The sequence below is a fragment of the Nicotiana tomentosiformis genome, chromosome 7 (genome assembly GCF_000390325.3).
Source record: "Nicotiana tomentosiformis chromosome 7, ASM39032v3, whole genome shotgun sequence".
Lineage (NCBI taxonomy): Eukaryota > Viridiplantae > Streptophyta > Magnoliopsida > Solanales > Solanaceae > Nicotiana > Nicotiana tomentosiformis.
In genome coordinates this window covers 55,161,758-55,176,043 of record NC_090818.1, presented here as the reverse complement: position 1 = coordinate 55,176,043, position 14,286 = coordinate 55,161,758, and the positions used below count along the sequence as shown (strand labels likewise).

General features: G+C 36.8%; 2 protein-coding genes and 1 pseudogene across 2 annotated transcripts; all 3 read left to right on the top strand.

Moving 5' to 3' along the window:
- The first annotated feature begins 977 nt into the window (after positions 1-977).
- LOC138895628 (zinc finger BED domain-containing protein RICESLEEPER 2-like) lies at positions 978-2,716 on the top strand. The gene is made up of 2 exons (XM_070180338.1): positions 978-2,531; positions 2,651-2,716. Exons 1-2 carry the CDS (start codon positions 978-980, stop codon positions 2,714-2,716), a joined length of 1,620 nt encoding a protein of 539 aa, XP_070036439.1.
- A 1,584-nt stretch (positions 2,717-4,300) lies between these two features.
- Positions 4,301-6,612, top strand: LOC104117361 (peroxisome biogenesis protein 7). Its single transcript, XM_009628404.4, has 2 exons — positions 4,301-5,089; positions 6,004-6,612. The coding sequence occupies exons 1-2, from the start codon at positions 4,546-4,548 to the stop codon at positions 6,408-6,410; spliced, it is 951 nt and encodes a 316-aa protein (XP_009626699.1). The 5' UTR covers positions 4,301-4,545; the 3' UTR covers positions 6,411-6,612.
- A 2,503-nt stretch (positions 6,613-9,115) lies between these two features.
- Positions 9,116-13,097, top strand: LOC104117360 (protein ecdysoneless homolog; annotated as a pseudogene).
- The last annotated feature ends 1,189 nt before the right edge of the window (positions 13,098-14,286 follow it).

The window sequence follows — 14,286 nt, the reverse complement described above, 5'->3', positions numbered from 1 at the left end:
TCAATATATTTCAAAATCAGGTCTAACGTATGGACAACTTTACTTTAGTATTAAGCACCACAATTTCTCTCAAAATTTCAAAAAGCAATCAAGTACACCAATAAAATAATAAGGTACTTGGATGTTTCTGCCAAAGGAGGTTTATCAGCTTATGGCCAACCGAAAAAGCAAGGGATTTGCTTTACATATCACTACAATAAATTAAGTATTATAAATAAACTCTAAAGTTAAAAGAGAAAGGTGTTTGGATTTGGATGTTTCTGCCAAATGAGGTTTCTAGGTAGATGGCCAACCTAAAAAGCAAAAGATTTGCTTTACATACCACTACAATAAATAAGTAATGTAAATAAACTCTAAAGTTAAAAGAGAAAGGTACAGATTAAACATGTTTTCACTTATGAACATAGGAAAATTAGTAGCTATAGCAGAAGAATGAGATCTTGAAAGATCAATTGCATCCGAGCATAGTACAATTAACAAGAAAAACAACATTGACAAATTGACAAGCCAACTATTAAGTCCAGGTCCAGTACTCCACAAAATAATTATAAAAAGGTATAAAAGGTCAAGAGCAATTCTAGTTCATGGTCAAAATAATGGCTTGAAAACATGTTAAATAAACTATAGCAGTAAACTATAGCAGTAAGTACGATTGAACAACCAAATAATGTTAATAATCTCATCACTACTAGTACAAAATCAGTTCAACATGAAAAGATGAATCAAAGAAAGTGCAAACTCTAACCTTATGTAAAATATTTTAAAGGCAGTTAACCAGAAATTTAATCCAGTGAACAACAGATTAGAATAGAAAAATACTTACTAAAATTTTAATATCAAAGAATTAATTTTTTTCGACATTTATTATATATGTCGCTAAATAAATATCGTCGTAGCTATGATTTCTTGTAGTGTCTATTTGTTATAGACTTATAGGAGTTCTGACCTTAATTCTATTTTTATTCGATTTTCTATAGATGGCAGAAGTTGAAAGTAGAGTAAGTGGGGTGGGTTCATCTGAAAGCGAAATCACATCTTCACCTACAAATTCAGTTGAAACTAGTCAAGGCCCAAAAAAAAGAAAATCCGTACAATGTAGATCAACTGCTTGGGATCATTTTGAAAAGTTTAAAGATGATAATGGAGGTGATAGAGCAAAGTGTAGATATTGTGGTCGTGATTATAAGGCTGATTCACGATTGAATGGAACAACATCCTTGAATACTCATTTAAAGAAGTGTCCAAAAATACCACGAAAAGTTGATAATACTCAAACACAATTGTGTTTACAAAAGGATGGGCAAATTAATGGTGTGGTGCTTTGGAAATTTGAACAAGAACTAGTTAGGAGGGCTTTAGTTGAGATGGTAATTACGGAGGAATTACCTTTTAGTTTTGTTGAAAAGAAAGGCTTTAAGAAGTTTATGAGCATAGCCCAACCTCTATTTAATGTTCCTTCTCGTAGGACAATTACAAGGGATTGTTTTCAAGTTTACAATGAAGAAAGGCTTACACTAATGAAAAATTTCAGAGAAGTAAAACCAAAAATTTGCCTTACTACAGACACATGGACTTTATTACAAAGAATTAACTATATGTATTTGACGGGTCATTTTATTGATAGAGATTGGGTGTTGCATAAAAGAATACTAAATTTTTGCCCTATCTCTAGTCATAAGGGTGACGAAATGGCAAAAGTTATTGGTAATTGTTTGCTTGAATGGAAATTGGATAAGGTATTCACTGTTACTGTTGATAATGCTTCTTCGAATGATGTCACGGTCAAAGAATTGTCTAAACAACTAGATATGTGGAAAACTAATTCGATGAGTGGTAAGCATCTTCATGTGAGATGCATGGCTCACATACTTAATCTAATTGTGCAAGATGGTTTGAAGGAAATTGATGTTTCTGTAAAACGTGTTAGACAAGCTGTGAGGTATGTGAGATCATCTCCGCAAAGGTCCTTAAAGTTTAGGGAATGTTGTGCACATCAAGAGGTAGAATGTAGCAAAATATTGTGTTTGGATGTTCCTACAAGGTGGAATTCCACCTACTTGATGTTGGAAACGACGCAAAACTTTGAGAAGGCCTTTGACAAGCTTCATCTTTTTGATGATGGATTTTCTACTCATCTTTGTACGCATGTTTGTGAAGATAGGAATATTGCAGGTCCATTTGTATGTGATGATTGGGTGAATGTGAGAAACGTGATAAAGTTTCTTGAAAGATTTCACGAGCTCACCGAAAATTTTTTAGGTTCACGTTATGTTACTTCTAATTGTCATTTTGAGGATATATGTGAGCTTGATAGTCATTTGAAAGCTTGTTTAGCTAGTGATGATACTAATTTGAGTACGATGTCAGGGAAGATGAAAGAAAAGTTTAAAAAATATTGGGGTGAACCAGAAAAGATGAATAAAATGATATTCATTGTTTCTGTATTAGATCCTCATAATAAATTAGAGTATGTTGGTTTTGCACTTGAGGAAATGTTCGGGGAGGGACCAGGGAAGAAATTAACTGCCGAAGTGGATGCTTATTTAAATTCTTTGTTTGGGGAGTATAAAAAAAAATACTCCAAAGGATGTTATCTTCAATCATCTCCATCTAAATCTACTTCATCTTATGACACATTTGAGCCATCTAGTGGGAATGTGAGAACAAAATATGTGAGAACAAAGCAATTGTTGAAAAGGAAAAAGGAAGACTCTAGAAGTGTAGGTGCTAAATCTGAGTTGGAAAGATATATTGGTGAAGGACAAGAGCAGTTGTCTAATGATTCTAATGACTTTAAAATCTTAGATTGGTGGAAAATTAATGCGCCTCGATTTCCTATTCTATCCGAGCTAGCTCGTGATGTGTTAGCCATTCCAATTTCAAGTGTTGCATCGGAATGTGCATTTAGCATCGGTGGCCGCATTCTTGATTCATTTAGAAGTTCATTGACTCCTCGGTTGGTGCAAAGTCTTGTTTGTGTTCAAGATTGATTTAGATGTGAGGGTACTCCTATTAATGTTGAAGAAGATTTGGAGTTTCTTGAGCAAATTGAACTTGGTAAGATTTTGCGTTATATGAGTGTTTTATTGAAAATTAGTTTACTTTGTAAGTTTAATTGACACACTTTATCAAATTATATTTAGATATGGCAACGAGCGGAAGAGAAACTTGCATTGTTGAAAGAGATAATAGCATTGTTGATGCATAGCTTGAACAAGTGGTAAGTTTAAAGATTTGCTTGTTTTATGATATTATTTTGTTATTTATAATTAAAAATATTATTAACTTGTGAAATTTTCTAATTTTTTTTTGTAGGTTCAACTATGCCTCGTGGTCCTAAAGTTAGATCGCCTATTTGGGAACATTTTGAGCTAGTTAAAGTAAATGAAGAAGCCCGCAAAGCAAAGTGCCTTCATTGTGGCCGAGTTTATAATTGTCATCCAAAATATTATGGCACTTATGACTTAGTGAAGCATATTAAGAAGTATCTTATGCCTCATCTAGTGATTCGTATTTAAGGCTTTAAATATCATTTTCTAGACTTACTTTGTGGCTTGTGGCTTGTGACTAGTTTGCCACTGTTTTGTTGTTTGGTGATGGTATTTCTAGACTTATTTTGGACTTTGGTAGCTACTAGATTTGCCACTGTGTTAAACTGTTTTGGACTAGTTTGCCACTGCTGGACTGTGCGGTATTTTGCTACTTAGGTGTTCTGTTTGCACTGATGCCACTGAAGGCCTCCCTGCTCTGTGTGTGCTTGTTCTCTATAGTCTATTCTCGGTTTAATTTATAGTGTTGTTTCAAATTAGAGTGTTATTGTCAGCAAAACTTGTGTTAGACTACCGTCTGCCACTGTCTTTCTCTGTTGCTGGGCTGGACGAACAACTAAATGACAATTTGCTGGGCTGTCTTTCTCAAAAGTCAAAATGACAATTTGCTGTTGGCTGGACGAAAAATAAATAAATTTTAGCTTTGTTTATTGATGTTCCTACCAACCGTAAATACTTGTTGTTCCTACAACCTTTAAAACAGAAAAAATAAATCGGAAATAATCGAACCGAACTTTAAAAAAATCGCACCGAACCGTAAATACTTTGGTTTGATTTGGTTATTAATATTACAAAACCGAAAATCGATAAATCGAATCGAACCGTACTTTCATAATAACCGACCGACGCCCACCCTAGGCGACAACAGAGCGGAGAGGAGAGAAAAAAGATGTTTTTAATGAATCTTTAAATATTTTTAATTGTTCATGGATATATTTGAGACAAATGATAATTTTGAAGACCTTTACGAGTCAATAGATTACAGAAAGAAAGGGAATAGCTTTTAAGGTTTGGATGAGGTGAAAAATGTTTAACCTAGCCTACCTAATTAAGGAACTCGGTTGGATTGACCTCATAGTCCAAGGCAATTTCACGGTCTAAAAGTACTGTCCGTCCGTTGAAGTATAGTCTATAGATAATTTCCTATTCCCGAGCGGATAAAGTTATATCGAGAAACCGAAGGGTTAATCCCCAGCACCACCAACCACCGACTAAGATGCCGGTATTCAGAACCCCCTTTAACGGTTACTCCGTCAAATTCAGCCCCTTTTACGAAAACAAAATCGCCGTCGCCACCGCACAGAATTTCGGCATTCTTGGTAACGGCAGAGTTCACATTCTTCAGCTCACTCCAAACGGACCCATATCGGAAATCGCCGCTTACGACACCGCTGACGGCGTTTACGACGTTTGCTGGTCTGAAGCTCACGATTCTCTCGTAATCGCCGCAAGCGGCGATGGTTCTGTAAAACTCTACGACCTTTCTTTGCCTCCCACCAACAACCCGATTCGTGCCTTCAAGGAACATACACGTGAGGTGCACGCTGTAGATTATAATACAGTGAGAAAAGATTCCTTCTTGTCAGCTTCTTGGGACGATACTGTGAAGCTGTGGACAGTGGATAGGAATGCTAGTGTACGGACTTTTAAGGAGCATGCTTATTGTGTGTATTCCACAGCTTGGAATCCAAGGCATGCTGATATTTTTGCATCTGCTTCTGGGGATTGTACTGCTCGTATCTGGGATGTCCGTGAACCAGGTTTGCTCCACCCCCCTCAAAAAAAAAAAAAAATTTCCTAGATCGATAGTTTGGTTCATACAGCTTTTTAAGGATGTATTTGGTTGATCTTTGCTTTGAATGAGTACTTAAGAAAAAAAATTCTTAGCTGATTTGATTAGGTTGATAATTCAAATGATTGATTTGTTATTTGTTTAAAGGCGCATAAACTAGGCACCATACATGTGGTTGGTATGTTTTTCAACCATAGCTGCACATGGAACTTAAGGGTCTAAGTATTGAAATGTTTAGAATGTGGATGAGTTGAAGCAATATGGCTTGTTTTTATTTGCTGTAAAGCGTAGACAATGGGACAGTTTTTGATTCCTTGGTAGCTTCTTTGAGCATTGAAGTTTGCAAAAACAAGTTAATGGGACTAAGCGTTTTAATCATTCAAGAAAAAAAGGTCAGTCAGAACATGGAATTGTGTTTCTGCATGCATGAGTACAACAACAACAACAACAATCCAAGTGTAATCCCACAAGTGGGGTCTGGGGAGGGTAGTATATATGCGAACCTTACTCCCACCCTGTGAAGGTAGAGAGGCTACTTCCGAGAGACCCTCGACTCAGAAAAAGTATAGTCACAATATAATTGAAAAGACATACATCAATGGAGAAGCCATGTAAAAAAGAAGCAGTAACAACAACATGATAATAAGACAACCAAAGCAAAAAAGACAACCAGTAGTACTAGAGATCTACGTATAAGAAACTACTAGAGCATTGATGATAATATAGGTATGAAAAGAGAATGTGCTCAACGTCCTACTAACCTTTTACTCTAATTCTCGACCTCCACACCCTCCTATCAAGGGTCATCTCCTCGGTAAGTTGTTGTGTATTACATTTAAATTGTTAGAACTTATTAACTCATTTAACTCATGGTTTGTGTAGGGTCTACCATGATTCTGCCTGCACACGAGTTTGAAATTCTCTCATGCGACTGGAATAAGTATGATGATTGTATCATTGCAACCGCATCAGTTGATAAGTCAATCAAGGTTTGGGATGTTAGGAATTATAGAGTGCCAATTTCCGTGCTTAATGGGCATGGATATGCAGTGAGGAAAGTGAGGTTTTCACCACATAGAGCGAGTGCGATGGTTTCATGTTCATATGACATGACTGTTTGCATGTGGGATTACATGGTGGAAGATGCACTTATTGGGAGGTATGATCATCACACAGAGTTTGCTGTCGGAGTTGATATGAGCGTTCTCGTTGAAGGGCTATTGGCTAGTACAGGATGGGATGAACTTGTTTATGTTTGGCAACATGGAATGGACCCTAGAGCACCCTGAAAAAGGGAAGTCAAACTTTTTCTTCTTTTACTTTAATGTACCTTATTTTAAGAGAGGAAGTGATAACCTTATCTTGTTTTTTAGTTTCTTATCATGTATTCTGTTGAAGTTGTAAAATAGTTTGAAGTATCATTGCATTTAAGATTATAATAAAACCTTGATGAATAACATTTACACCAAACAACTTAGATGTTTCAGAAAATATGCACTGTATTCAATTTCTTTGGGTTCTTTGTTACAAGTTTGGAATGTCAGTTCCCTGAATTTCTTAAATATCCTTCAGAAGTTTATTAGGGGCGGTGGGTGAGATAAAAGTCGAATAGAAGGCAATATCCTTCTGATTGTCGTTCTTCAAATTGTTTGCTTGATGGCAATTGAATGACACTTTTACTTAAATGCCTTCAACCAGACTCTTCTGGGAGATGCATTGCTAATCAATCACGAAGACTCATTCTTCTTATTTATTGGATCGTGTTAATTCTTCTCAAATTTCTTGCTTGTGGGATCATTATATTTCAATCAACAAGTTATGGGGGTTGTATTGTCTTTACGGTGCATTTTGAGGGATAATGGATTACTCAACATGCTCAACCACTCTCTGTAGGGAGAAAAGGATAAAGCATTGCTGATGTTCAAATTGACTTCTTATTCGGTTTTCAATTTTATGTGAAGTTGCATTGGCTATTACGTTATGGTATTGATTGATGTGGATTATTTTGTGAGACTATGGGTTGAGGCGCTGAGGTCGACAAATGTTAATATTTGAAGGGTGATACCTTTACGTGAACATGGAGATGCTCTTGATTCCTGAAGAAGTATCATGCCGGAGTTCTGCTGAATCATTGACCTCCTATTTGGTATAAGTTCCATGAAGTTATTCGATGTTTCTCTACAGATGATAGTAAACCTTCTTTAATCTAGTTAACTGCGGTCCTTGTATACTTTGCTTTGATCTGATTGCAAACTATTTTTCCTGGGTAGATTTATTTCTACTGGCATCAGGCTTACAAGCAGTGTCTAGTAGCAGCGGGTATGACCCTTGGTAAGTTTATCCCTTCCCCCCCCCTCACAAAAAAGGAAAAAACAAAGAAGATTGCTCATTCGCTATTGTAAACTACAGCAGTATTGTGATATTTGTAGAAGCATCAGTTGACAAGCATATTGAATCTTGTATTGGGAAGAAGAAGGTAAACTTTTAACTTTCCTTTTTTGAGAGGAACTTTTAACTTTTTAATGATGGGTACGATTCAAGGCCTGAAGACAGTTCGGCTATGTAGAAAGCGCAAGGTCCTTTCTTTGAGGATTTAGCAATGCTATTCCTTGTCAGTATTTCTGTATCTCAAGTTTCATGTCTCCACAAGGTTTTGCTGCTGGAATCAACATTTGCTATATTCTTTATGCTTACAGGGTTTTCTGCAAGTTGAAGTTTCCTTTCTGATGTTAGTTTAGAGAGAAAAGGGAAAACAGAAGCAGCTGGAAACTAGGGCAAGAGATAGGGTTAAAACGATTAATGTTATTTTCTGGATTTTATTTAGCTTGAAATTGATCAGGATTTAGAGTTGTGCCATACATACAACTACAATCCTCTGAACTTATGAAACAGTTTTTTAAAGGTTTAATCAGATTAACTTTGAACTTCCAAACAGTGGTTTGAAGTTCCAAACTACTGCAACTGAACTTCAGTTCAATGGTTTAGAGTTTGAAACTGCTTGTACCAAACTTCAGATAAAAAAGAAGCAGAAAAAGAGGAAGAAGAAGAAGGAAGGAGGAGCAAGAAGAGGCTGGCTCTAGTCTTCCACTTATGTCTGAAAAAGCTTTTTTAAAAGCAGACAAAATTTAAAGGGACACCTCAAAAAAGGACATAGGGTGATATTTCCTTCTTTATAAGGAACTAGATAGCACGGGCCAAACATAGAGAGAGACTATTAGTAATACTTGCTCATGTTCCAGTTTCATTGCCAAAAAATCATGAAAGAATCTGCTACATGACTAACACCAGAACTCTGAGTTTAATTAATTAGAATGAGCACATTTACACAGAATACAATATTCTAAGAACCCAATGAGCAATAATGTAGTAGCTCAGCACTGCAAACGTGGCGGAAGTCACCCCTATTTCGCTGTCCAGGTAGCCGTTGACTAATGACCTAAAAAATGTGTGAAGCAAGTCAAGCAACATTACATTGCCCTCCTCATGCTCTTTTAGCTGTTGAGCCGTTTTACAATAATGATATCGATACAATGAAGTTCGCGGCGAAGATGGAGAGGTTTTTAGGGGGTGGGGGTAGTCGGGAGGAGTTGGTTAGGGTGGTGGTTAGGATGTCTAGGGCAATGAATTCACAGTTGGTGCAGCAGACGTTTCAGGCGCCGAAATGCTATTTGGGTTTGCCCCCTAGGAGTGATGTGGAGGGTTATGAGGATGCTGAGCTAGGGATGAAGATTGCTTGTGGGTTTGAGATGATGTATCAGTTGAGGAAGAAGCAGGGGATTGAGGGAAAAGGAGGGAGTACTTGGGAGGCGTTTAAGCAGAGTCTTGATCGGAGTGGGTATTTTGAAGTGTTGTTGCAAGGATCAAAGGAGTATAAAAGATTGATGCAGAATGCTGAGGAGTATTACAAGAATAGTTCACTGCATGCTAGAGATTGATGCAGTGATGCTGAGGAGTATTACAAGAATAGTTCACTGCATGCTAGAGAAAGGTACTTGCTGTTTGTTAGTTTGTATAAAGCTTGATTTTTAAAAAATGAAATTATAGAAGATGCACATTTACGTTCTATGAAATAATAGTTCACTTTTAGAATTTGTTTCATAAGCTTGATACAATTGGTTACTTGGATAGGATGAGTTTGAGCTATATTTGGCATTTGGTGTGTGTGTGTGTAGTGAGGTTCCCTGCCAAAGGGGGGAGGGTGTATGTAATGGCTTCTTGTAATGAAGTAACAAACAAAAATATGGGTGACATCATAAGAGCACCACTAATGATATCTGCAGATTTGGGTAAAATAAATTATGCCGACGTGTTCATAGTACAAAATTTCTGCACATCAGGTAAAAAAGTATGGACATTGCCTTGTCAGATCTATGTGGTATCACTGGCAGCTTCACGTATCCTTGGCTAAAATGTCTCTTCAGTGTGTCTGTGTAGCTTTAGTTAATTTATGATACAACATCTTATGACCTACCATATGCTATGGACTTCCATTACAAGTTCAAAATGTTGTATACTTTCCTATGTGTCCAAGATGTGAAAAAGGGGAATTTGATGCTTCTGCATAGCAGAATTTGTGTATACAGTAATGATACCGGATTTTGTAAACCTTTTACCCTATTTATTTAAAAGACCCTATTTATTTAAAAGAAAGTTGGAGCTGGATGCAAACCATGATCTGAATCTTCCAGAGAAACACATTTTGTCCAGTTGTTAGTCTTTGAATAATTACTTCTTACCTTACTAAAAGGAAAGCTTGAAAATGTAATGTAAGTGATGTGGTCGTATTGTTTACTGTAATGGTCACATTTTTCTCTTTGCTTGTATTTTCACCAATTTCTCCTCTTATTGCTCGATATGCTGATATTACTGTTTATATTAATCTTGTCTGAGATGCCCTTGTGTGTCATATAAGTATTCCTTAACGTGCTATTAACCAACTATTTAAAAAAGCAGTGATATACTAAGTGCACCAGTGCGAAGAATAGATGAGATCCTTGCCCTTCCTATGTCTGCTGATGACTTCAAGGATAAGGAGCTGCCACCGTCTGATGATGATTCATGGCTTTATGATGGGGAGGATGAGCTAAATGCCGCTCTTCAAGAGAGGCAAAAGGAGATGGAACTTTGCAATTCAAAAAGGAAATAGAAATTGAAAGAGCAGGATGGGCCCAACAATGGTTTTGATAATTTTGATCTTAAAGATATATCAAAGTCTATGCAAGCATTTGTTACGAAAGTGGCCAGCTATGAAGGTGCAGAGGTTCCAGAAGACAGGTTTTTGTCCTTCGTTTTTCTCATTTCAACACTTGGAGTAGCATATGCTTGATCTCTTTTATTTTGTTTTTACTGACAAGAGGTTACATTGTAACATCTTATAATTATTGGGTTTATGCTATTTGGATTAACTGACTTGCTGATTATAGTGATTGTCTTTGTACATATTCTAGGGTGCAAGGGTAAAATTAGATCAATATCTGGTCATAATAATTAAGTTCCTTGTAATAGATAGAAGGAGTGCTAGTTTGGTTAACCCTACTGTATCTATATTCTATGTTAGCAACATCTCTTTGAAAATAAAGGTGTAAGCAGTCAAACTGGTGAATAAAGAAGCACGTGCGTCCCATCCTCCAGTAACTTATGCTGGCCTATTCTCTACCTCCTATAGGAGCATAAAGGAAGTGGACTTTGAATCGCTTTATGAAAGACATGGAGTCATTTGTGAGGCGTCAGGGTTCTGGAGACACTGGCAGTGATGTTGGCATAGGAGAAGAGTCATCATCGGATATGGAGTTTGGTGATTCACGTTTTTTTATTTCTTTAAGTCGATCTTTTTAGTAGCAATAGCCAAATTCTATTTATTAACTTTACATGCAGATTGGAATTTTGTCGCTTATATTTATAATATTGGTGTCTGTGCCAACGAAAATTGCCTAGTTTTAGATGGATATCTCACAGTTTTTTCTTTCAATTTTCCTACTATATATATATATATATATATATTTTATTTGTTTTCTTTCTTTCTTTCTTTTTCTTTTTGGGGAGGTGCGAGAGGGATTTGAGACTTGGTGCCCCTTAGGCTGGGTTTGGTTTAGGTAAGGTGGTGGGACGCCGGATTATTTTCCTCGTTCAGTATGGAGGTGAAGTGATAGTGGAAGGGACAGCTACTCCTCCATGACAAGCTTAACCGTCCAATTCTAATCTGTCCAAATGTGGGCAAGAAATCACTTTTACATTGGGAAGTCAACCGGGTAGTTTCTCTCCCTTATCCTCCCTCTTCCTGGAGGAACTTAACATAGTATTGGTGTAAGTTCATCTTTTGAATTTCTTTTTCACTTATTTTACAACCCCAAGCTCCTACCACAAATACTAGAGGATTGGGGGTGGGTAGGATAACCTCCTCTACATGCCCCCCGGCCCCCAACAAACCCAAAGAAAGTGTAAAATAAGAAGAAAAAGAAGTGACATTTATTGGACATGCAGATGAATCTGAAGATGAGAATGATATCACCGAGCTATCTGATGAGGATGAGGAAGGTGCTGCTTTCATGCATTCGTATTCGGGGGCTCTGAATGAGGAACTGAAGGGCAGCACATTAAGTAATATATTTGTCCATGCACATGAACAGTGCACATGAACAATCCGTTAAGAAAGATGAGGTTAGCCCACGCTTCCAATTAAATCTATATTTTGTTTTCTGATCTTGCCTGGAGATCAGGTTTCAGTTGGTAGCAATTTTCCTGCTATGTTAAATTTACAGTTCATTCCTGTGCCCCGAAATTGTTTTAGCATTAGCAAAAGTGTTTTATGTGGTAGAAAATGGTTCTTGTAAAGTCATTTAGCTTGTTGCTCGGACCCCTCCCTTTCCCTTATTCTGTAAGTTAGAGATAGAAGACAGAAAAGTGAAAATTGTCATCGTACATTGCATTTCTAGTTACAAATAATATTACTAAGATCACTCATTGGACAAATTTATGAAGCAGGGAACATCTAATGCTACGGAAAGCATGAAAGAGGAGTTCACTTCAGAAGATGTGGATTTCAATCTTGTAAAGAATTTCCTCGATTCATTTTCTTCTCAAGGACTTCCTGGACCTGCTTCTAATACTACTTTAAAAATCATAGGAAGAAAAATGCATGATTTTGATTTACAATTTACGATACACACAATCACTATAAAAGGTAAAAAAAGGTTCGGACAAACGAGGCGGTTAGGGATAGATTTGATTATATATATATGAAGTGTAAAAGCAGGAAATGGAAATTTAAATTGGACTGTGGAAGAACTATACTTAGAGTACGCATAGCCGTTCTTTGATCATTTGTTCCTGGAAGTTCAGATTCTTCTTTTCTGGCAGTTATGTGTTGTTGCTTCTGGATATTAGACATACAACATCTACTATTAGATTCTTTTTAATACTTAAGTTTTGTTTGCACCTATTTAAATGCATGTTAGGCATAGCTCATGTAAAGCTAGGAACTTTTTAGCTCAAAGACTGGACAGGTTTAAATGTCGTGATTAAGTTGGTTGGAGATGAAGCTATTAGGAGATTTCTGGATTAATTGAGCTGGAAATTAAGCTGGTCTACTGTCATTTCTGTATAGGATTATCTCTTACTCAGTGATAGACGGTGCTTGGAAAATCATCTTATTTCTTTCCTTAAATCACTATACTTTCTTGGTGTGCGGAATCCGCAGGTAAGAGAATCTTGGGTGATAATCAAACATTGTCGCTTAAAGGTTTATATAGGAGCTCTACTAGGGAGCTTCCACTCAATCTTTGTCATCTTCTTTGATTTGTTTCTTTCTCTTTATCTTTCTCTCTCTTTCTATTCATATGTGGTTCCAACGTTTTCTTTTAAATCATTGTGGTGATTGTAGTGGGTAAATCTCAATTTGGACTAAGAAATTGATGAGATCCTTATTCCTCCGATTATTCTTTTTAGTTATTGATTATGAGTTTGTGCAATTTGCTATGTCATAGGCTCCAGTGGCACCCGATAAACAAATTTCAGCAATGGTTGATGAGTCGGTTGCACTTGCAAAAATGTTTTGTTAGAAGAAATGGTCTATTTATGCTCGTCTTGATTCTCATCATCCTGATGTGCCTGAGCCACCTCATCCTCCGCATTGTATCACTGGAACAGAAGAATCTAAGTTGGTTCCTGGTTAGTCTTCCGTTCATGTCTTGTCCTTTTAGGCTAAAAGCGATGTATTTTCAATGAGGTCTATTAATCGTCATATGCAGCTCTGCAGTGGTTGGAAAATGAACCAAATGTGACGGTGCGATGCAAGGATTGTATTGATGGGTTCCTTGGTTCGATTGAGAAAGATGGTTCTAATGTCTGTAGATTGGGTGAAAGCTAATGAGATTAAAGCTATAAGTATCACCATATCTAGAGGTGTTAACCGGATGGGCTGGTCCGGGCTGGACACGAAAAAAAACAGCCCGTCTGGTTATTGTTCCGGGCTGGTTAGTGGGCTGGGGTTTCGGGCTGGTAGTGGGCTGGGATTTTCCGTGTTTTGGTGAGCCTGTCCGGGTTCGGGCTTAACGGGTCCGGACCGGGCCGCGTTACTTTTTTTTTAGTATATTTTATTTGCAAACTTTTAAGGCTTAGAATTAAACTTTAAAGTTAAAGTTTTAAATTTGAAATTTGAATTTTAAAATTGAAATTTGAAAGTAAGTGGCTACAAAAAATTATTTAATAAGACCAATAGGCAATATGTAAGGATTAAACTTCGAAGGCTTTTGTTTTATATTTTCATTAAATAATAAATAATACTTCAAATTAATTTGCAAGTTCTATTTTGATTTTTTTATTTTTGAACTTGCAAATTAAAAGTTTACAACAATTATAAAAAGTAAGAAAGAGTACATCGCATGCTTTGCATCATTTTTGTAAGTTTATTTCAGGCATTGCTTGAATCGGAACCATAAACCATTATATCTCCAATATCTTGGTCCTCTGTTTCATCTACCTCTTCACGCCCTTGATTTCACCGTTCTAATCTTATCCAATCTCTGAAGCACATTAGAATTTCCAAAGCGTTGCTGCCCAATGAATGACGGGTATCTCCTAGTTGCAGCATTGCTTGGCTAAATACGCTCTTTGATGCGACTGTTGAAATCGGCACATTTAGCAGGTCTCCATGATCGAAAGAACAGG